This window comes from Harmonia axyridis, chromosome 3 (genome assembly GCF_914767665.1).
Source record: "Harmonia axyridis chromosome 3, icHarAxyr1.1, whole genome shotgun sequence".
NCBI lineage: Eukaryota > Metazoa > Arthropoda > Insecta > Coleoptera > Coccinellidae > Harmonia > Harmonia axyridis.
The window spans coordinates 32359842-32384764 of record NC_059503.1 but is presented as its reverse complement, the minus strand read 5'-3'; the positions used below and the strand labels follow the sequence as shown (position 1 = coordinate 32384764).

The 24923-nt window shown below is 34.6% G+C and overlaps 1 protein-coding gene across 1 annotated transcript in view; it reads right to left on the bottom strand.

The window, feature by feature from the left end:
- Positions 1 to 1437: 1437 nt before the first annotated feature.
- The window catches only part of LOC123674653 (fatty acid synthase-like), a 36292-nt gene continuing 12806 nt past the window's right edge, over positions 1438 to 24923 (bottom strand). Inside the window, exons 14-36 of the mRNA XM_045609599.1 lie at positions 23682 to 23985; positions 23393 to 23622; positions 21197 to 21384; positions 20964 to 21136; positions 19350 to 19604; positions 17250 to 17424; positions 16976 to 17200; positions 16548 to 16887; positions 16207 to 16490; positions 14477 to 14607; positions 14268 to 14424; positions 14019 to 14184; positions 12381 to 12680; positions 12152 to 12332; positions 10041 to 10196; positions 5118 to 5369; positions 4878 to 5031; positions 3803 to 4010; positions 3052 to 3199; positions 2678 to 2996; positions 2363 to 2626; positions 1755 to 1993; positions 1438 to 1646 (exon numbers count right to left, since the gene is read on the bottom strand). Coding sequence (XP_045465555.1) covers positions 1478 to 1646; positions 1755 to 1993; positions 2363 to 2626; positions 2678 to 2996; positions 3052 to 3199; positions 3803 to 4010; positions 4878 to 5031; positions 5118 to 5369; positions 10041 to 10196; positions 12152 to 12332; positions 12381 to 12680; positions 14019 to 14184; positions 14268 to 14424; positions 14477 to 14607; positions 16207 to 16490; positions 16548 to 16887; positions 16976 to 17200; positions 17250 to 17424; positions 19350 to 19604; positions 20964 to 21136; positions 21197 to 21384; positions 23393 to 23622; positions 23682 to 23985 — 5018 coding nt within the window. The 3' untranslated portion in view covers positions 1438 to 1477. The remainder of the gene's footprint in view (positions 1647 to 1754; positions 1994 to 2362; positions 2627 to 2677; positions 2997 to 3051; positions 3200 to 3802; positions 4011 to 4877; positions 5032 to 5117; positions 5370 to 10040; positions 10197 to 12151; positions 12333 to 12380; positions 12681 to 14018; positions 14185 to 14267; positions 14425 to 14476; positions 14608 to 16206; positions 16491 to 16547; positions 16888 to 16975; positions 17201 to 17249; positions 17425 to 19349; positions 19605 to 20963; positions 21137 to 21196; positions 21385 to 23392; positions 23623 to 23681; positions 23986 to 24923) is intronic.

The following is a 24923-nucleotide window of genomic DNA, read 5'->3' as shown; positions in this document are numbered from 1 at the left end:
GCCTGTAACACTTTGCTTGAAATCAGTACCTCAAATATATTCTCTTTAATTCCGAATAGAAAATAAATAAAATTTGAACATTATTTCACTCACCTGACACAAACAGATAATTTTTCTTTTCATTTCTCATGTATATTATTTGCAGGGCCGGCGTTAGCGGTGAAAAAGTGAAGCGACAGTTTCAGGCACCTCTATTTGAGGAGTAGCAATTCGGCTCAGTTTGTAGGCCACCTTTTCCTATTTCATGCTTGATTCTTAAAAACAAGACAATCTTGTTCTGATCCGCTGCGTTTGTCAACATTCCCTGCAATTAAATTCTCCAATCCGTCTGTATAATAAATAACACATAGCAGCCCAATCAATTTGAACAGAATTTCCTCTTACCCTCATTGAAAGAGGGATAAAGTCATTATGTATTTCTTTACACTGACGAGAACAACACAATCAAATGATTTGGTAGCCGATGTTTACACATTCAGTATAATATGGAAAATTCCTAAATTCGAAACTAGTTACTGTTAAATGCCAAATGTTTTCAGCGGAACAAGTCATGTTTGTAATTCAAATATTCCCAATTAGATTTCGAAGCAATATTTTTCATTTACTAGAATTAATTTTTTTACACACGATTGCAAGTGTCTTCATCGGAAGAAGAAAGTTCTGTATTATCATCGGAGCAGATGCTGTTTTTTTTTGGGGGGTTATGTTGAAGGTCATGTTGTTATGCTTCTTCAGCAGGGCGCCGAAAAATTATTTGCTACAGGTGCCAAAATAACTCGCGCCGGCCCTGATTTCATAAGTTCATAAATTCCAAATATTGCTAAATACAGCTGCTCATAGTGGATTACGCCACCATAAGAAGTTTTTTTTTTGAGTCAGTCATTGAATTGATAGGAAATCTCATGTCGATACAATTAGTTCATTAAAGTTATCAGGAAAGCAAAAACTTGGAACGTCTATATTTATGGAACTTCTATTCGGATGTTGCCTGGCCTGCCTAGATGAGGGGATTATCCTCGGGCCTATGATTTTGGGGAATTAATGCATATCAGAAAATCACCATAGGATAACTTGCTTTTCAAAGGAGAAAGTAATGCCAATACGATGAATTTGTAATTCGCCATTTTGAAAGAGTCCGGCTCAAAATGGCGGATGCGCTTAGGAGCTCGAATTTTATATCCCCCAGGCCTGTAATTCATGTCGACGGCATGTTGTCAATTAATGAAAGTAACCATGACATTCGAGATCCGAACCAACCACAAATATTTCTATATTCGAGAGATATCAGTTATACAACAGGACGAAAAGAATTGTATTTGACCATGGTTTCATCATCAATGAGTCAAACCTTATCGTTTGAGGACATCCCTGGCTCTAAATCCTAAATTTACAGGATTTAACACACTATTCAAGAACAGATACTCAAAAACAACTAGAAAATTATTCTCGAAATTTATTGAACTATTTTACAGTAAGCTCATTTATTGTTATTGCTTTCGGTCGAATCCTTGATTTGTACAGTTGTAGTTTGGGTCTTCGGCGTCAACCCCAGCGTTTCATTTATTGCCTCAGCCACCGATGGATTGTCCAATATTGTTATATGGTTTCCTTCAAAGAGCGTCACCTCCACAGTATTTGAGCACAACCTTTAACAAATTCCGAAATATCAGTACAATACAACATAAATCAGATGAGAATTATATTTTGGAGGAATATTCTCCATAAATTTATTGATTGTTGAATTCACTACTGACCTAGAAAGATTATAGTCTTCGGCGAAATTCTGCACGCTCAAGGTTGAAGGTTTGAAAAGCCTAACGGTAGAAATGATCTTAGGATAATCAGGCTCATACGTCCTCAACTCCTTCAGCCTGGTATAGAACCCAACTGCTACCTTCTTCTGGTATTGCGGCGAATGAGTAGCGTCATGCGCTGATATCTTATGAGCCACCAACATCCTCTCGTCGAAGGTGTTACATCTATAGATTTTTTCCTAGAAAAGAAGATAGGTGAGGGTTGAACCACTGACAAAAATAAAGGAAAATATGATGAGTTCAACATACATTGAATGATATTTGCATTATCAATCTATACTTCAGTTTATTGATTTATCTCCTTAATAATAGGCTACTTAAGGTAACAGAGGTAAAATTGTTGTATGGAAAATTTATATTTGATATTTATATTTTGCATAAAAATATTCTTCCGGATGAGTTTGAACTCATGTATATCTGATGTAAAAAAAAACACTCATTTCTATATATCTGTAGATACAGGGTCCTGAAACAATGGCAAAAAAAAATTGAGCATTACGCCATTGTTGCAGGAGCCTGTATTAAAAGTGAAAGCAAAAAACACTAACCCTATTCTTTAAAATTATATCATATGGAAGATAGAGAGCCATCAGATGGCAAAGAATGATGGTCTCAAATTCAGCTTCAGAACCAGTCTTCATCTCTTGCTCACACATCAATGAGAGCATATCGGGTGCTCCGTCTATGCATGTGATGGTACCTTTATAACCCTTCTTCTCTAAAGAGGACATGGTTTCTAAAGCAATTATTGTACCCCAAGAGTATGTCAACATGTGAACTGGATCTTTGGTTGTGACATATTTCAGGATTTGCTGAAAAAAAAATCATTTCAGTGAATTGAAGTTAGCATGAAGAAAACTTACTTCTTCTGATTCTTTAGCCAAATCCTTGTAACTGTTAGTGGGTGTTTTGTAGCAGAACTGTATTCCAATCATCTTAGCCTTGACGTTAGCGACCAATGGCTTCAAAGACGTTGCGAATCCTTCTATGCCAGGGAAACAGAAAATGTATGGGACGTCTTCTGGATCACCTTCCACCAAGCTCGGAAGCCTCAACACTGGAATCGTAGAAGTATTCTCATCTCCTAAGTATCGCAAGATCAACTCAAAACCTCTTGGTAATCGGTGGGTGACCTTTCCAGATTCTTTATCTTTCTCCTTAGTTTCCTGTATTTCTTGTAACCTTAGAAAAATTAAATGCATAACAAAAATGTACATTATGCAATTTCGAAATTTACCTGGCAAACGTCATGCTCCTAATATCTTGAGCTGTGAGGAAGACCTCGAATTCTCTTTCTAATACTTGTTTGATTTCTACTGCAGTCATAGAATCCATTCCTAGCTCCGAAAGAGTTGCATGTGGAGAAACAGTCTGCTTTTTAATTCCTGTGAAAGGCGATTTCAAATTCAAATTTTCGTTATTACCGTTCCAGCGGTAACTTCAAAAATAAGTAAGCTATGTTCTACGCTAGAGATCATTTCGATTTATAGAAGGTTTTCACTATTATTCATTTCAGAGAGTTCGTCATTGCTGAAAGTTCTTATTGATTAATTTTTTTGGGAAAACAAATTTGATGACTTTTTTATTGAAGAATAAATATGTATAATGCGAGATATAACTTTCCAAACAAACATTCAATCTTCATGAATTTTCACATAAAAATATAATGCAAATAGTCTTGTCAAGGCTGAATATCTGGTTTTTGAATAAATTAAAAATGAAGACTCAAATACTTATTTGAATTATTACATGTGGTAAGAAAGGGCGGTAATTCAGATGAACGTTTGAGATAACATCACTCAACCTGAAAGGTGGGATCGCAAAAACACCGAGAGAAGAGTAGTAGTAGATCAACTTTGACAGATCCGAGAATGTCTCTTAAATTGATTTTATATATCAAACAAAGACCGAAATTGAAAGATGGTAATCAATATCATGAGGCATAATTTGTAGTTCTTGAAAGGTAGAAGAATTTCAGCTGAATTCACCTAGTATGTTTGCAACAGCATCTACTATGTTGTCGGCACCACCACTACCACTTCTTTTTTCTGCTACTAGCATACTCGCAACTATAGTAGCCTCCTTCTGCCTGAGGAAAGTGTCCATGACCTGCAAACAGCTGGTTATCCTTTGTTGTAGTGTTCCACCAATTTCCATTTCAGTTTGCTCTTCCATCATCTCTGCTACCAACCCAACCTGAGATAAAGAATAGATAGAAGGAACCTCATAAAAGAATAAAATTTATACATATAATTCATATATGGCTACAATATCATGTTGGAAAAATATTTCTGATCAAATATTTGATAATTAAAAAAATGTTTACACCAAGCGAAAGTAGAAATAATCAATAATTTTCAAACTAATTCGATTGTCCTTATTTAAATATGATTTAAAATCTCAATGTGTGCTACCCTATTTTTTTTTTATTTTGGTACATGTTTTCACTTCATCAAGATATATTTTTTGATGTATGAACAATTTTATTATTTTTAGCAGTGGCGTCGGTATGGGTTTTGTATAGAATATTTTTGGGAAAGAAATAGTATGATTCTGCTTTTTCTCATATAAAAATTAATTTTGAAATTCTGATTCATTTCTGAACAAATTTAATCCCCAAATTTTACTTTAATTGGCGCATAGTTTTCAATTGGAAATTGAAAATCATTTTTCTCCAGGGCCAAATTGCTAAAAGTGTCATGTGGTGATTTTTATTTGATAATCGTTTTTTTTTTCGATGGTATTCATTATTAATAATTAAATTTTCGTACATAAGAAAATGCATCTTGATGCAGAGAAAATTTGTACCTCATAGAAATATCTGCAACTGGAATAGCATCATTGTGGTTCAAAAAAAATTATTGTTTCTGGAAACTTTACCGCCCTGTATATCAAAGGTTAGCACGTTTATGAGATACTTCCATCAGAGTTTTTTTCCTTAAAATGGCTCCAAAAGTCGCACCCTTGAATATTAGCATATCATTAAGGAAATGCCTAGCAAACTGTTATTATTTTTTCAAGCATGAAATATAAAATTGAATAAAGCATTCAGTGCATACTTACATCTCCAACAGCTCCCCATTGAATGACTAGAGCAGGAAAACCTTCTTTTTTCCTTCTTTCACATATTCTCTCCATTATAGAATTCGCCATACCATAATTGGTTTGACCTGCATTACCTCTTCCACATGAGACAGATGAGAAAACCACGAAGTCCCTTCATTGCCAAAAAACAATTTCAAAATTAATTTTTATAATTTTATACTGACCGAAAATATTAAAATATCGATATCTCAAGCTCACCTCAAACCCGGACATCGCTTCCTAGTAACTTCATCCAGAATCTTTGTTGCTACAGCTTTGGGAGCAAAAGAGATCCTGAAACTTTCCGGGCTCTGATTTTCCAGAAGAGAATCTCTCAGAACTACTGCCAGATTGAAAATGCTCTCGATTGGTCCTAGTTTTTGAGCTTCAATTATGAGTTGCTCACATCCTTCCTCAGTTGTTATATCAGCCGTTGAAATTTGGCAGATTGCACCATATGACTTCCAAATACTGAAATGAATAATCCATTGTATCAGATATGTATCGGGTATCCCCTCAGAGTAATAAATAAAGATAGAGGGAGCATATGTCATTTTCAGTAAGAAAAATTTGTCCCCAACATGAACTATCAAATTTGACACGAAACGCGCGGAAATGAAAACATACCAGTGATACCAGAAATTCAGAAAACAAACTTCAAGCGCGCCAAACGACGTGAAAAAGCCGTTGACACTAGGAGAGCAAAAGTCGCCAAACCTTGGATTTCAGCAGGTAGATACAAAAAATAATAAATATTCTGCTCATTATAAATTCGACAATTAGGAAAATTATCAGATTCCTGATAGTCAAATTTGCATATTTAATCGGGAATCGATCAAATAAATATATTTCATTCAATATAATATAGGTACATTCATAACGATATAGTAAAATTGTGGATTTTAAAATATATCACAAAATTTGTCTGTTTTCAAGCTATAAGAGAAAATTAGAAAATGGTGTGAAATGAAAAGTTCTCATAGCTTCTTCATTATATAAATAATATAAATATGAAACAAAACCATTTTGAAAGAAAGCTCAAAAATTGCACGATAACATAATTCAGAAAAGTATTCAGCCAAAATTTTCCATATTTGAAGCATTTGGAAGAGTTTTATGGAGTCTGATTTACTATAATTCAATAAAAACTGGATCTGGAGGAAATAAAAAAGTTCAAGGAAATAGATAACTTAAGATTAGCACTAGTGTTTGAATTCAACAAAAATCATAGTGGTAGGACAAGTTAAACTTCTTTGGTTTCAGAGATGTGGTAAATGATCTTCTAAGGTCATATTTGACAAACAGAAAACAACATGTAGCATTTGGGGTGTTTTCATCCAGTGAAACAAATGTTGAACTTGGAGTACCACAAGGATCGATATTGGAACCAATTCTATTTCTAATCTATGTAAATGATTTAAATGTTCCTGATTGTGTGAATACTTGCCTTTACTGTGATGACACATCAGTATTGATAAAAAGTAGAAACATCAAAGATATGCGAAACAAGGAGAAAAATACCAAAGAATATATTGAGGAATGGTTTACCACAAATCGACTTAAATTAAATGCGGATAAGACAAAAGAAATAAGTTTTCATTATAATGCCGAAGTTAAGTATATAAAATTTTAGGGAATAAATCTTCATAGCAACCTATCCTGGACAACACATGTAGATGAGATATGCAAAAAAATCTCAAAATCAGTATATCTTATTAGAAGGATGAAGCAAATAGCTACGCACCAAACAGCTAAGACTGCATATTATGCTTGTGTACACAGTCATCTCACATATGGAATTCTTCTGTGGGGTCAGTCATCAAGAGAAGTCTTCAAACAATAAAAAAAGGCTATAAGAGCATTAAAGGGACTGGGTAGGAGAGAGAGCTGCAGAAATTCATTCAGAGAAGAAAAAATACTTACGGTAACTTCAATATTTTTCAGGGAATGTTTGAAGTATATACACCAACACAAGAAGTCGATGAATTTAAATCAGGTTCAGCATGAGCATGATACAAGAAGAAAACATCAGTTGATAACACCATTACATCGCTTAGCCCGGACACAACAATTTTTTGACTACTGGGGGGTGAAATTCTACAATTCCCTCCCATCAAGAATGAAAACCCTGCCAATGAATGAATTTGATCGAACCATCAAAGAGTTTTTAATTAACGGTTCTTTTTATAGCATAGAAGAATATTTAAGTTCGAGTATGTTATAATATGAATAATTTGACATAACATGTAAATTTTGATGTTGAATAAACTTTACTATTACCAATAGATATTATATGTAGGTATTTGTATTCAAATTGCAAAATGCACGTATTCAAATCCTGGAAGATCATGTATAATTCTAATACAAAACAAATCTCATAAATTAGTATGCCTATAAAATTTTTTCATGAGGTAAGTTTAAGTTGTGACAGTTCCCTAAACCTGCAATTGTAGGGTACATCGATCTACCTTGGGACTTGGGACACAGTTTTTTTTTCAATTAAATTTTTACTTGAAAAGAATTAGCAACTTTGATGATAAAATATTCGCAGTATGTGAGTCGGAAGTATAATTTACCTGATATTCAGTAGTTATGTCCCGAATGCTTACCAAATGCAAATGCAGGAGGGAAAATATTCGATAATTATTGGATAATTGGAAAATAATTGCATGGCAGATCGTAAACAATTTGAGGGGAAAAACAAACTCAAATTCGAAAAAGATGATATCAGGTGACCCAAAGCAAGTTGCGAACGCTTTTAATGATTTTTTCCTCAATGCAGCATCTAAATTAACGCAGAATATTCCGCAACTTCAACATTCCAAGAAAATCAATAGATTTTCTAAGTCTTTCTTTATGTTCGAGATATCATCAGAGGAAATAATGAAAACAATAAATAGAATTAGAAATAAAAAAGCTTTTGGATATGATGGCATTCCACTTAACCTAATCCAAAGATCTGCAAGTTTAATTGTTGAACCATTATGCTATATCATCAACCGATCTTTTACAGTGGGTATTTTTCCGGATGCTCTAAAAGTTTCTATAATTAAACCTTTATTCAAAAAAGGCAACCACGAAGAAATAATAAATTATAGACCTATCAATCACTTGTCAACTTTTTCTAAGATCTTCGAAAAATTGTTGGCAGATAGAATGGTAAAGTTTTTCAGTAAATTTGGAATTTTCAACACATCACAACATGGATTCATCAAGAACAGAAGTACGGAGACAGCTATGTTTGAGCTTGTGGAGAGCATTGTGGGGGGTTTTGAGAGAGGTGAAACAACATGTGGGCTTTTTCTTGACCTGTCCAAAGCCTTTGATTGCGTCAAGCACGAAATTCTCTTGGATAAATTAGAAAGCTATGGTATCAGGGACAATCAACTGCTGCTGATCAAGAGTTATTTGGAAGATCGTAGACAACGTGTTGCTTTGGAGATAGAAGCAGAAGTGATTGAATCGTGTGAGGAAGTATCACGAGATGGAGTTCCTCAGGGTAGCATACTGGGACCTCTGCTATTTGTGATCTATGTCAATGATTTGCCAGATAATGATATGAGCTCTCAAAATTTATATATGTATGTGGATGATACCAATAAAATTATCAAATCAAAAAATGTTGGACAACTTATATGCGATTCTAACAGAGAAATGCAGAGAATGGAATTGTGGTTCACTGAGAACCGGCTCAAGTTGAATGTCGAAAAAACGGAATGTGTTTTTTTCACCACAGATAGATCAAATTTGACCATTCCAGAGAAGATAAATGTAGGAAGTTCAGAAATCTCGGTCAATAACTGTGTAAAGTTTTTGGGTGTGTGGCTAGATAGAGGTTTGAAGTGGAGTCAACACATTGAACATATCTCAAATCGTTTAAGATCTGCTAATTACACGTTGAGAGTATTGAAATCTCAGGTTGATATCTCTATATTAAAAAATTTGTATTTTTCGAACTTCATATCCATAATAAATTATGGAATAATTATTTGGGGAGGTACCAATGGCCTTCAAGAATTATTTGTTTTACAGAAACAAGCTTTAAGAATAATGTTCAGCCTATCTTACAGGGAATCTTGTCGAGGTGTCTTCAGATCGAACAAACTGATGACTGTTAGAGGTATATATATATATATATAGATGTTTATTATTTGTATGTAAGAATCCAAGTTATTTTGTGAATTTTAAAAACATCAATAGAACTAGACAAAACTCACATTTCCTATACCCTTCTCATCATCTGAGTATAACGGAGTCTAATGTACCTTATGTATGTTTGAAATTGTTTAATTTGTTACCTAGAAAATTTCATAATGTGGAACTTAAATTTTTCAAAAAAGAGATTCAATCACTTATTATTGAATGTGAACCCTATTCTATGAGAGAATTCGATTTTTTTTGTAAGAATATTTGATTTTGTTTTCTTTAACTGACGTATTTCTTCTCTTTGTACCAGATTCTATGTACAAGATTTCTGAAATAAATTTATTGTTATTGTTATAGTCCATGAAGGAATATTTCCCAAGAAATATTTCACCGAATGTATTGTTCAAATAGGTACTAACTGTAATTTACATAAATAAAATCTTTTTGACCGAATGTTTTCGATGGTTAAAACGTCTAAAAAATATTCACCTTGCACGTGTGCTACGTGCAAATACCCTGATATTTTACACTGCTGTAGTTATATCCCGAGTGCTTGGCAAATATTTTCCCGATTTCACGATCTGCATCAAAGAGAATATTCGATAATTTGGCAAGCACACGATGGGTATATGACAAACTAATTCCCGAAAAAAATTTCACTCAATTTATTGTTTAAATACTATATGTGATCAAAATAAATAAAATCTTTTTGACAATCATCCCGAATGTTTTCGATGGTTTAAAACATTACAGAATATTCATCTAAATTACACGTGCAAATAACCATATATTTTCACATTGCATTATTATTCAAAAAAATTGGTTCGATGCTAAGTGATTTGTATCATATGCGTTGATATGATTGGTTGAAATTTTTTGAGGGAATAGTCTATCATGTCTCTCAATTAGTCAGAATTCATTCTCTGGAAAAAAATGGTGAGAAGGGTTTAAAAAAATAATGTAAAAAGTAACCAAGCTAGTCGATGCAGAACTCACTTCATTCTATAGGATTGGTATCCGTTTTGTATTCCAGTCCTCGATGTCAATAATAAACGTTTGGCTCCCCTTAAAATCAGCCAATCTGCCAACTCTAGCCCAAAGCCACCCAGACCTCCTATGATCACATATGATTTATCTGGATCACAAGAAAATCTGAAAAAAAAAATAGAAACAATTGACCATATAACGAAAAAGCATATGAAAATAATAAATTCATGCTTGAACAGTTCAAGTGAGATATTCCGAAAGCAGAATTTCATGGAGATTATGAATATAATATAAAAATTAGGCACACTCATTTAAAGTTTCACCACTTTCGGACCAGCCTGTAGAGTCAAAAAAAGTCAAAAAGCTTATGCGCTGAGTACTTAACTGTCGATTCCGTCAAAATTTGAATCGTTCTCCTAGACCAAAATTTACAAGAATTATCGACCGATCTATCATTAATGACTCACCCTATACATTCAAAATTGAGTTACCGAAATTTAATTTTCTAGAATATTATTCTATTTCAGATTTATCGTGTACACACTGACGGAATTTTTCATCAATGAGTCGAATCAACTCATTTAAGACCTTTCCCGAGTCAAAATTCGAAATTTACAATTGTTTGAGCAAATTGATTGCTCAATGTTACCCTGCTGAAAAGAAAAAAAATATACAGGGAAACTCATTTTGAAAGATCCTCTGAAATAACTCCTTGAAAAGAACCTGGATCAAAAATTTCAAATGAAAGTTTCTGATTCTTCAGGGGTGCAGATCAATCAAATGAAGATTTTCACCTAATATCTTGTAGTAGGAAATCAAGGTCATTTCAAAGTTGAGTAGATTTTTTGAATAGGGAATATACATTTTTTTTTGTAGAATTCTTCGTAAAACACTATAAATATTTTGTCTCTTTAGTTTTTCCGATAAAATGAATAGTTGTGATCATATAAAATGTTTTATGCTTAGAATAGTTATGATGAAAATCTTCTACACACAAACTAATATCTACTAAGCATATTTGAAGAACTGTGTACTCATGGAGAAACAAATAATAAATCAAAAATTAATTTTTAATTAAAATAATAATAAAAAATAATGTCACTAAAAAAATATGAATCGAAAATTCCAGATATTCAATAGCTCATAAAATATTGATGCGAAGTGTACCATTATTTCAAATGAGCTTGTTTGAAAGAGTATCCATTGTAGATTCTGAGGAAAATTTCACTTTTCGAAAATTCGATGTACAGGGTGTTTTACAAGATGTGGAATGAAGAAACTAATTTTCTCAGTCCGGACCTGAACTATCGACATATCATCAGGTGCAAAAATTAGGCATTGGCCTGTACTCATTCCCTCAAATTTTCATGAAGATCCATGCAGGCGTTCAAAAGTTATGCCGATTGAAAGTTTTTGATAAAATACAGGAAACAGCCTGTATCTCTTAAACTAATACAGTTAGTACAAGTTTCGAGCCCTGATTCAGACTCACCAAAATGTCCTACATCTGCCCTGAAAGCCTGTACAATCATTCGTGAAACACCCTATATGTATATGCTAGTATGCGATGAGATTTTATTGTAGCAGTGTGTAGTTGGAAAAAAATTCAGAACACTAGTTCATGCGGAGTACAACCAAATGATTTCATGAGGAATAACTTTGAACTACTTTATCATGACCATCTTAAGCGTAAAACACTTCATATCTCCAGAGAATTTTGATGGAAAAAACGAAAGGGACAAAATGTTATTAGATTTCAAAGACTAACATTCTACAACAAAAAATTTATATTCTCTATTCAAAATATCTACTTGACCTCGAAATCAGCTCTGAGGTCACATTGAATGTCTGCATTCGATGTCCCCGTGAAAACTAAGAAACTCTTATTTGAAACATTTTTCGATTCATGCTCTTCCTATCTAGTTATTTCAGTGGGTCTTTCAAAATGGGTCATTCTGAAAGTTTTCCTAGAATTTTGGAATAAGATGGTCAAGGAATACGGTCCAATTAAGTGTGGATCATGTGTGGATCATATTGAGAGAAAACGAATGCACGTGTTGAGTTTAAACATGAACTGAATGCTATGTTATGATATTGCAATTGACATAAGGACAGTTTACCTTGGAGTTGCTTTAATGTGAAGAGCAGATGGTCGTACAATCTTGTCTTCCTCTTCTTCTCGAATTCTAATCAAAACTTTTCCGGTATGTTTCCCAGAAGCCATGTAACGAAAAGCTTGTTCGATTTCGTTCATCTTGAATACTGTTGTTGCTAAGGGTTTGATGGATCCATTTGCTACTCCTAAATAATTTAAGTCGTTAAATATTCAAACAATTTTCAGTATGTTACCTCCATCGAGTATTGCCCTGAAATTCTTTTTTATGACAGGATGTGCAGTGAAGAACTGATCCAACATTATACCATGGAAGGAACAGTTCTTTTTCAGCATTCTTAGTTGTAGTGAGTTGTTGCTGGCGAGATCAACTTTTCCAATCTCCAAAAACTTGCCTCCTTTGGCCAAACATCTTATCGAAGCTAATTGTTTATCTTCCGCTAAAGAATTCAATACTATATCTACACCTCGCCCTCTGGTGTGTTGTTTAATCATCTTCTCGAAGCTTATATCTCGTGAATTTCCTATGTGACTCTCTGAAAATATATTCCAAATATGGACTGAATAATAATTATGGAAAGAGATATGACTCCACTCCAAAAAGTAGTATTATTTCAATAAGAAAGTGATAAATTTGAAATAACGGAAGCTCATACTAATTAATTATTTGTGTTTTTATATATTTTATTAATTCTTCGAACCATAGTTACGAGGAGTTACATAGAATAAAAATAAAATCTAATTATTATCACATCCTTCTTCAATACTTATATATTATGTTAGATAATTGCTATGTTATTCGGATAAAGGACATAAAATCTTCATTGCCATTTGCCACTAATGTAAGAAGTGATAAGGAAAAAGAATAGAATTTAAGTATCTAAATATTTCGTAAAATCCTCATCGATCCTGCGTCATTTCAAAAATTGTAGTGCCTTTTTTGGATCAAAGGACAAAGAGCATGTAGACGCCAAACTTTCGTTATAGAAAATGAAGAATGAAATTGGGAACCATTTGCGTAATGAGTATAAAATCTGAAAGGACCAGGCATCTAAATGTATTAAAAATGTAAATGGTTCTTGTAGACTTTTATGCCCTTAATAAGAAAAGCTGATCAGAAGCCTTTGATCAACACTGGTTACCAAGTTGTAAGGAGTTCAAAGTAGACATAGCGATTCGAGCCAAATTCTCATCATTTGCGTGATCTTTCAATTTTCTGCTTTAATATGAAGAAATCTGCGGCTGAGGCTCATCGAACGCTATTAAATTCCAATGGTGAGGCCGCTATAAGTGAAAGAACGTGTCGAGAGTGGTTTCAACGTTTCAAGAACGGTGATTTTGACTTCGAAGACCAGCATGGCGGTGAAAGAGAGAAGGTTTTCGAAGATGCAGAATTGGAGGCATTACTTGATAAAGACTCGTTTCAAACTCAATAAGAATAAGCAGGATCTTTGGAAGTGACGCAACAAGCCATTTCAAAATGTCTGAAAGTTATGGGAATGATTCAGAAACAAGGAAATTGGGTGCCAAATGAGTTGAAGCCGAGAGATATTGAACGGCGTTTGTTTGCTTGTGAACAGCTGCTTGCAAGACGGAAGGGATTTCGAAAATTTGGAAAACCCCCGCCACAATATTGAACTAGTATGAGCATGAACATAATATACACTATATTGGAAGATCCCAAGACATTATTTTCTGTCTGGGCTTTTTCTGTATGAGCTTTTACCCTCTGAATTTCAGCAATTATGTTTTCGATTCTTCAACTAATTAATTGATGAAGTAAAAGAAATCAGGTGATACCTGAATTTTTTTGTTTCACTTCTTAATTTTAATTGTTGTACACTATCATTTGATAAAGTTTATTACTAAAATACCTCGAAGTTGTGGGAATAACTCCATCAACGATTTCTTCTTTTCAGGACTACCAACTGTGGTGAATACGATACAACCAAATGACAATGCGTAATTGATAGCTGCTTGACCAACGCCTCCAGTTCCAGAATGGATCAGAATCGAATTTCCTTTTCTAATTTTGGCAATCTAATGAAAAAAATAATCCCAGCTATATTACACTCAACTGGTTTGTTATCATTTAACAGGAGTAACAAATAATGCATAAGTACCTCTCTTAATGCGTGTATGACAGTCCCGTACACAACAGGTACAGACGCTGCTTGTTCCAAAGTCCAAGAATCTGGTACGTCCATCAAGAGATAATTATCAGCTGATACCATGGTCGACAGAGCACCTCGAATGATCATACCCATAACTCTTTTTCCACTGAAAAAAAAAAACCTTAGAATCGGATATCTGGATTGAACGAAGATCTCACCTTGCATCTCTTCCAGAGAACTCGAAACCTTCAACGCATTCTTGTTCTGTACGGTCCATTGTTATAACATCAGAATTTATACGACCCGAAGCTGTCATTATGTCTCTGAAGTTCAGTGATGCATAGTAAACCTTTGAAGAAAAAGTGTTCTCATTCTTATGCACATTTGATATGAAATACAGGGTGATTCAGTGTGTTGGGGTTTGAGACAATAATTTTTTTCCCTGAAAGATTTTCAAACCTCTACAACTTCCTGTTGTACCGGTAACATCCAGAATTCACAGACAGCATATTATTGCATCATTAGATAGCTTTTTTCATTACAATTTCGACAATATGCCATACCTTGGGTAAAAATTCACTTTTTTTTTCGGTAGAATTTTTTTTTTTTGATTCTGCAAATACGTGGTATTATAAAACTGTTTGCGGTTTGGACCAAAAATGTGCAGGGTGTTCATAAAAAGAGCATGAACTTGGGCAACTCAAATTCATCTAAAATTAAGATTTTCAAATAAGAACCTCTATTTTTTATTATTTCAGCCGATTCTACTCACAAAAATAGTAGGGATTACTTCAGCAAACCCTATACCTAAAATAAATACTTCGAAAGTTATCGAGAATGAACTTTAAATGGAGGAAAAACTGCAATTCCCAACTGAGATTTCCGGAAAACAAAAAGAAACTAAAATTCCATTATTTTTATACGTGGAATCGACTGAATTAATGAAAAATATAGGTTCAAATTTGATAATCTTAGTTTTGATGATTTTGAGTTGTCCAAAATCATGATCTTCTGATAAACACCCTGTACAATTTTCGTCCAATCCGCGAACAGGTTTATAATACTACGTTTTTGCATAATCGAAAATGAAAAAGGCTTCTTCAAAAAAAAACTTTTTCTGTAGAAATATTCAAAAAGAGATGAGTCCTTGTTGCCACATCTTTTTCGTAAGACTCCTATTAACTCATGAACCGGTGAGTTTTTACCCAAGGTATGGCATATAGCTGAAATTGTCATCAAAAAAGCAATCTAATGATGCAATTATATACTTTTTGTGCCAAGTAGTAGTCTGTTTCCGGTAAAACCGGAAGTTGTAGAGATCTGAAAATATTTTAAGGAGGAAGATCATTGTCTCAAACCCCAACATGCAAATTTTGATCAGTTTTCCATAAACTCCTAATAGTCCACCCCTGTATAAGTTTTCAATTTCACATAATTCTTAGGACTGACATTGGACTTTTTCAATATTTAATCTGCTCTTAGTTTCGAAATATACAGTACACAAGTATATGAACTTCCTCTATTTGAATCATTTGTTGTATTTCACTTTATTGGGACTCGAAAGTCAAAAAACGTACAGATTTTGATCTCTGTTAATGTTTATTCAAGGTTCTGTCTCTATTTCCTGAGGTCAATTTATCACCAAAACATTTCAACTTCAATTCAGGACAACCTATGTAGGTATATGATATAAACTAAATGACCAAACAACAACGAAAATACAATTAACGAAAAATATCATAAATTTAAAAGGTGAAAATGAAGATCAAAAACGCAAATCACAAAAACACTGAAAATAGCTCAAGATCAATAGGATGAAAGAGATAGGGGGCTCAGAGGAGAATTTGATGAAACTTCTCTGAAATTATTGCTGATATTATTGTAAGCCCTCAAATAATCCAAGTCAGAATACTCTCGAATGATCATTTTGCGATAAATTATAACAAACCTGCACTAATGTTTTTTCTGGAGGAAGCGTTACATCAGAATGGAGATTCCCTTGCAACCATTTTAGACTAGACATGTCTCCTCTAGTTACTGGACAAGCAAAACCGTGATCGCACTCTATCTCCTCTCCGCCTATCAAAGAAAAATGGCGGTACGTTCCCCATTTGCCATCCTTATAAATGTTGACCGCCATATTCTTATTCAGTTGTTCTTCATAAAAAGAATGATCTGGATCAAATTGTGGCGCTTCCTCCCCATAAATCAAAACGCAAATTATGTTATTACCTAAAATGAAATGAATAAGCTTTCACACTGAAAAAAATAAATTCCTCTTGTGATCACCTCCAGGCTCTCTCCTAACGCAGTTAAATAGACCAAGAAGTCCATTCAAGGGTTCGTTTTGGGCATAAAGTATTAGGTGCTTATCACTCTTCAGTGCAGATTGTAAAGAGGGCAGCCATCTGAATTCCTCATCTTTCTCAGAAACATTGATAATTGTTCTTTCCTTGGACTTTAAGCTCTTGCGGAAATAAACAAATTTTTCTGTACCAACATCGTGAATGGTCAGTATATCTACGGCTTCCAAATCTTCCTTGGCCATCCGAGATGGATGAAAGTCAAGATTTTCGCGAGACAAAATGAATGCTTTCTCCTTCAGAGCAGAGAACGCTTGTTGCATGATCTGGAAAAACCATAGCATGATTGAAAATGTAGAAGCTATGAAGAATGTGAGATTCTTGTCAAATTCATCAGGATCAAGGAAATATTACCATTGCTCTCTGGAGAATGTTTGTTCCCACAACCAAGTGACAGTCAATCTCTTTACGAAGTTCTTTATCTTCAACGGTTACATTGGCAAGCTCCAGTTTTTCCTTACTGAAGACGGAGATGTTGACTTGAATTAACGGGAGGTCAGCGTAGACATCGAAGATTTTAGGTCCCAAAGGCTCACTGCCTTCTTGTGTTGCTTCGTCAAGGATCTCAATAATTTTCAGCTGAAAACTTTCATTCAATTTGGTTCAGATTAACTGAGAAACCTCTCACCTTGATTCCGAAGAAGTTTTCTAAGCCAAGCTGTATATTCACTCTCAATGATTGTTCTACAGTTAATGTGGTTTCATTAGGTACAAATTCATATTTCTCTAAGACAGGAGCACTTCTTTGTTTCCTTCTTGGTATAGAATTTGCTTTTAATCCTCTTATTTCTATGCCGCCACATCTGAAATATGAAACAAAGTATTGTTGCTTTACAAACAACTGTGCTCTAGACAAAAATTCTTTGCGTCAGCGGTCATTTAGATTTTTTATATTGGTTCATACTCTATTTGAAGTTTATAAATATATTCAAGATTCACCACAAACCTTGTTACATTTCACACTTCAGCATACATAAACCCAACTGAAATTCAAAATTATTTTGATAATTTTAACGATCGAATAGAGGATAGGTACAGGGTGTTTCACGTAAACGGGTCACTGGTTTTTTGGCTTATCCTTCAAGCAAAATTGAAAAGTGAACCATCACCATGATAGCAGTATTTTGAACGGGCTTCCCAAATATGTTATGGGAAAAACTATCGAAAGCATGGAAAGTTATTAAGGAAAAACTGTTTTTCCAAAAAAATTTTTTTCGCAAATTTGTCTGGTTTGCAAAATAAGAAGGTCGAGAGACAATTTCTCATCAATTCTTTCTTCATTTGAACTACCGATTTTCTAGAAACTAGAATATTTTTGGCAAAATATACATTGCTTTTATATTTTTTCATATTTATTTATTTATCCACCAAGAAATACAATTTGGGGATTATTATTTCCCATCAAAATTACATGGGGTGCCATATTCCTGAATACTTAATCGATTCTGAATCCGAATATGTAAATATATATATTTATTTCAAACTCTTTCATTCAAAATCAATTTGAGGAAATTCAGATTCCATATTCGGAAAATATATCCATGTTGTCTATAGTTCTATAAATATAGGATGGCCCATAAAAATATGGTCATTTGCACAGATGGAGGAAAAAGGTGAACTAGTCATTACTGTGTCAAAGGATTGAGATTTGTATCTCAAGTTGCATTTGTCACAATAGAACGTTGGTCGGTTGAAGAATGGATATTTATTTTCAGGGATTCGCTGATAGGAGCTCCCAATGTACCAATAGAACTGTCTCTAGCAGACCTACTATTCTTAAGTGGATTCATAAATTATGAACAAAAAAACATCACTAGGACCTCCAAAAAAAGCGTCTGAGAGGAAATGCTAAATACTTCTGAACGTGCTATGCAGTTGCATTTGTAAAAGCTGAAGTTTCTGTATTACAGAATCATGAGCAATTTCAAGAATTTTGGCCAGCTGGAAAATTTTGCAACAAAAATGGAAGTTATTATCCACAATCAACCTAGCGTATATGCACGCATATACGAGTCTATCGCTATCCTTTTCATTTTCAAGAACAAATAGCATGCGCACTCCCTTTCTTTCACTGGACGGACTTCAAACAGCTGCTATGCTGTGTCCTCTTCTATCGCATGAAATGGTTGATTGGGACCTCTCAGTCGCACACATTCATTTGCAGCAATATTTAACTTTTTAAAATTCGACAACCGGGATTCGGGACTGATTTTTCGCAGGCAACCCTATACCACCGTGTTCATAATAAAATAATCTTTAATTTTATTGATTTTGATTCAATAATCAGACCGTTGCAAAATGCTATTATAGATTTACCTGTTTATACCTGGCTACCCGAGAGTTGTGACCGGAAAAAAATAGGCAACCTAACCTTTGCACATTCTATGGGCTTCATACTTTCGATTGGTATAGAATTTGTCTAATAATCAAACCGGTGAAATGTTAAAAAAAAAATTTTTTTTTAAATATTAATTAAACCTACTCTGGACTAAAATTTGTTAGGCAACCCATATGTGATATATTTATTGACATGTTAAATTGAATATAAAATACGTTTTATCAAATAAGCATCTCGGTGAAGGTCGTTTTATATCGGGATCCTATACTAATAACATTCATGGCATATCTTTCAAAGAATAGTTTTTGTAATGTAAATTATTGATGTAAATATTCCATTGATATGGAATTTAATAGACAGATTTTAAGAATTATCTGCAACTATGATCACCTCATTACCCCTGCGTCTTCGGAAAGATAAACAGGAAGAACAGGATTCTCTCCGAACGATTCAACATATTCCAGATGACGCTTGGGATCAATTACCAACTTGTCAATACCCGTAGGAACATATAAAAGTCTGGTATCAAACTGCATAATTCTCAATTGCATCATATTGTCCATAAATGTTACCCAATTACCATCCCATTTCACGTAAGCCTTGGAAGCTTCAGTATCCACCTCTTGGACACCTCTGAATGCACCTCTGAAAAAAATTTGGATATCAACTAAAATTCATAAAGTTTATTGGTGTCATGGGGATAGACAGAACACAAGTATTAATTTATTTATCATTCATAATATGTTCTAAAGGGTGTTTTTTTTAGAGCTATAGAACTTTAAATTGCAATAAAACAACGATGGATTATTCGATTGACATGAATTTCATTTATCCGCAAGATAATCTTGTGGCATTACATTTTAAATATGATTTCTGGCACATGACCGCCACGGCTGGCTCGGGTCTAGTCCAATCTGGACGTCCAATTTTCGATGACTTTTTCCAACATTTGTGGCCGTATATCGACAATAACACGGCGAATGTTGTCTTCCAAATGGTCAAGGATTTGTGGCTTATCCGCATAGACCAATGACTTTACATAGCCCCACAGAAAGTAGTCTAGCGGTCACCAAACGTGTCTTTCAATAAATCGATTGTGGCACGAGCTGTGTGACATGTTGCGCCGTCTTGTTGGAACCACAGCTCCTGGACATCATGGTTGTTCAATTCAGGAATGAAAAAGTTAGTAATCATGGTTCTATACCGATCACCATTGACTGTAACGTTCTGGCCATCATCGTTTTTGAAGAAGTACGGACCAATGACTCCACCAGCCCATAAAGCGCACCAAACAGTCAATTTTTCTGGATATAACGGTGATTCGACATACACTTGAGGATTAGCTTCACTCCAAATGCGGCAGTTTTGTTTGTTGACGTAGCCATTCAACCAGAAGTGCGCTTCATCGCTAAACAAAATTCGCTTATGAAAATCGGGAACAACGGCAATCTCATTTTGGGCCCATTCGACGAATCTACGCCTTACTTGATGATCGTTTGGCTACAATTCTTGCACTAGTTGGATTTTGTAAGCACGCAAACCAAGATCCTTCCGCAAAATCTTCCATAAAGTGGATGGACACAGATCCAATTCCTGTGCTCGATGGCGGATAGACTCTTTCGGGTCTTGCTCAATGCTACGCTCTACAGCAGCAATAGCTTCTTCTGTACGCGCCGTACGGCGTCTCTGGGGATGCGAGTTATCAACAAGAGTAAACGTTGTGCGAAAACGTTCCATGGTTAATCGAATTAACTGCTCTGATGGACGATAAAATGGACGTAATGCGCGATACGTATTCCGCACCGAACCATTATTTTCGAAATGAAATTGCACTATTTGCAAGCATTGTTCAGGCGTGAGTCTATTCATGATGAATTGCCAAACCAAACTGAGAATGAATCCTTTGACAGCTGTTAAATCGGTCGCCATCTTAAACAGTAATGCCAACTTAAAGTTATATACCTCGAAAAAAACATCCTTTATTTTAGTGTAAGTGCTACCTACTTATAGTTGTAACCTCTAAGTCTTAATTCCTTGTAGACATCTTTTGTTTTCAAGGTGTTTATATTAGTAGCCAAGGTTTCACCTGGTATTTTGATGTTTGAAAATTCAGCATGATTTCCCATGAAAACTTGACGTACACATCCACTGACAATATCCATACCATCATCAATAATCTAAAAATAAATTATTATATTCGTAAAAATTATCGAATAAATAGCTTAGCTTCGGCTCACTTCAAAATTTCCACTGTTCCTCTGTATCATCACATCAAAATCGATATACTGCTTGGTGACGGGTGTAGCTCTTTTGAATTTGACCTTTTCAAACACCACCACCATCTCTAGCTCAGATATACTGTTGATCATGGCCAAAGTTTCCCAGATAATGTGAAGGTAGCCTGTTGCTGGGAAAATATTTCTACCTACAACCAAAAGACAATGGAATTCTAATCATGTCCAATATATTCTTCACATATCTCAAAATAGCGCTCTGAGATCAAAATATTAGTACACTGGCGAGCAGGAAAAACGGGTCATTTGATCATTAATATTTAAATACCTTTCTTACTCAGAATTTTTCGGGAATCATGAATTTTCTGGAAAGATAGGGATGAGAGAACTGTCCAAAGAAAATGAAGTTTTTTATTCGATTTATTTCAAAAAAATCAAAAATGTCTAAATTAAAAAATATGTAACTGAAAATTTCAGTATCATTATGACCTGTGACCTCCCCTAGCTATGATTACAGCTTCCAAACGTCTTCACATGCTCGAGATGAGCTTTCGAATATTCTCTTATGGAATATTCTCCCATTCATTTCCAAGTGCTTCACGGAGATCTCGTAAATTATTGGCGATGGAATCATATTCCAAAGTTCCAACACCTTTCCCGACTGGTCCCATGGATGTTCGATGAGATTCAAGTCAGGACTTCGTACTGGTCAGTTGAACCTTGAAATCCCAACCTCATTCAAGTACGCTGTCACTATGTATTCGAGCAGTAGGTGGGCGTGCATTGTCATGCATAAAGTTACTCTGCTCTCCCATAAATTATATATAAGGTACAACATGATCCATAAGAATTTCTATATGTACCTTACTGCTATTAAAGATCCAATTATGGAAACCAACTCTGTGCAGTACCCTGAAGTCACACCTCCCCAGACCATGACCTCCACCGAATGGAACTTGCTCCTCTATACAGGCATCAGCGTATCTTTCTCCTGAACATCTATAAGCCTATCTATGACAATAAGCTCCTCGAATGCTGAATCTGAATTTATTAGAAGCTTTTCAACTAGTTTATGTGATCTCGTGCACATTGAAGACGCGCTGAGAAGTTCTGAACTTGTAGCAGGTCTGTATCGTCGTAAATTCGATTCTGAGAGACATCGTCTCACTGTCCATTTATTTATGTTTACCTGACGTACCTCTCCATCAGGCGATTTCGAATACTTGTGGAAACCATGAATCTGTCATCTCTCAACGATGTGCACCGTCTTCTTCCGGATCCAAGTCTTATGGTCAGCCCGCCTACCTCCTGATGCCTTGAATTCTTTGGACAGTAGATAGGCCAACATTCATTCTTCTAGCAGCAGATCTTTGGCACAGTCCATTCTCAATGAGTGCCACTATTCTCGCACAATCTTCAATTGGCAAACTCCGAGAGAGACATTAACTTTATTGATAATATCAATTAGCTAGTTGTGGGCAGAATAATAATAATTGATCATAATATCAAAACAATCAAACGGCTATCGACCTAAGTCTTCCTGTCAGTTGAAAACATTTTGATCTATAGGAATATCTGTTATATTTGCGAAGTGTTAAAGTGATTTTAGTATTCAAAATTGGGAGTGGCGGTAGTTTTACTTCGAGTGGTGTTGTTCTTTGGAAGCTGTGAATCAGTGGATCCATATAACCTATTTATGTTATTCTGGTGGGTGATGAATTTTTCAAGTTTTTCAAGTCTCCCTAGTATTGGTTCTACTTCTGAAGTCTCATATAGTAGTTGGTTGGCAAACCCATTTTATGAAATTGTTTCTTTCAGAGAATAGAAAACAAACTTTTCAATGAACAATATTGAACGCAAATGATAAACGATGAATTTATCGTGAAAAAATAATCGAAAATTATTTCTGTTATAAAGTTTTTAGGCCATATGTCTACATTTTTCGTTATTCAGTTGATTTTCTAATTAAAGATAGATGAAGAACAGAATAATATTGAATCAGTTTGAACACGTGAGTCTATTGGATAAAATAATGCAAAATCTTGTGTGTTCCTTTTCTTTGCTTGCCAGTGTATTTATATATTCGTCTTTAAAAAGCAAAGACTGATGGCGGAAGTTTTAATGGTAACATGCTAAGACCAAACTTTTTTGTTAATTTTCTACGACATTATTTTTGTGTAGGCAATTCAAACTACTAACCATCTATAACATGTCCAGTGAGGTATTGCCAATCATCTTCAATAGGATTAATAGCCATTAACCTCTCCCCGTTTTTCATCGAATGAGACTCTTTGTACACAAGAACATGCCAATCTTTTGAATGATCCCATTTGATATGAGGTGAGATCATTGGTGTACCACGACTGACTGGATATGCAGTTTTAGGGTACAAGTTTTGAATTTTTGGATTAAAACCATTCTCGTATAGTCTGAAAAATTATTTCTGTTAAGGTAAACTAGACAAATAGAATAATATCCGAAATCTCACCTGCCCAATACCTTCATGAATGATACCAAACCATCCCCCTCGATCTTTGGTCCAAAATTGACAAATTCGGTCAATCCATTTATTGTGAATTTCAGTAGTTCAGAAAATCTTCCCTGGCCAACTTCTAGTATCAATTGTTCTTCGCCAAAGTGACAGTTAAAATCTTGGTAAAATATCTGAGATTGTAAAGACTTCACGAAGTACTCGGCAGATGCTACTTTGGCAGTTGAAGCAGATATCCACCTGTCACTTCTCTGTTTAGGTTTGGGCAAATCTTTGATCAACAGACGCAGTAAATCCTGCTCTGAAATGATATTCTTCATAGAAAAAGGCATTTAGGTATTCAGACAATAAAATTTTTAAGCAGATGCGAAGTATTCTGGAGGATTTCAAAATCATTCACATAGGCATGGATCTACATAAACAATAAAAAAATATATTAAATATAATAATAGTAACGAATATAAAGTATATGACGATAGAACACATGCCGCATACAGCAATTTCGTTCGAAAAATTCCATCATACCTATATTGAAGAACACACACAATTGGAAATTTCCAAAACTGAGATGTTATAATTTCTGGTCAAAAAAATATTGGTGTCTGCACGGCAGACACCGGCAGTCAAAATCATGTATATACAGGGTGGGAAACAGTCGATGGTACCCTGGACTTTTACGGAGAACGTAAGGTACGATTTTACTGAAAATTAGGTTTCTTGGGTAGGAATCACTGCTCTATCGATCTAAACATATTTTCAGCGTTGCCACTGCTAACGAATTCGGTATTCCAAACGATACACCCTGTATATTTTTGGTTCTTTCGGTTAGCCGTAGCGTTCATATTTCCTTTAGCAGGTAGCGAGAAAGCCGCCTGTGAGAAGAGTTTTCTCTTGTACGCTGATGCTGATAGACAAAGGTTAAATATACACGGTGTTTCAAATTAAGTCGGCACCATTGCTAACTCCGTTATTATTGATGCTTAGATGTCGGTTAAATGGGCAAACTAGTAGCATTTTTAGTGGTCTTCTCGATGCCTGAAACAAACCAAAAATTGGCAGTCGCGTGTCAAAATATTTCATAAAATGATATTATTTTTAATTATTTCGATTCGTAATAACATTCTCAACAACAAAGCTCATATCACCTTTCTTCCTAAAGTGGAAAATGAGCGACTTATTTATAAATATTTATTTCTTTCACTAGTACAAAAAATTTATTTGTTTTGGCGAATAAACCTC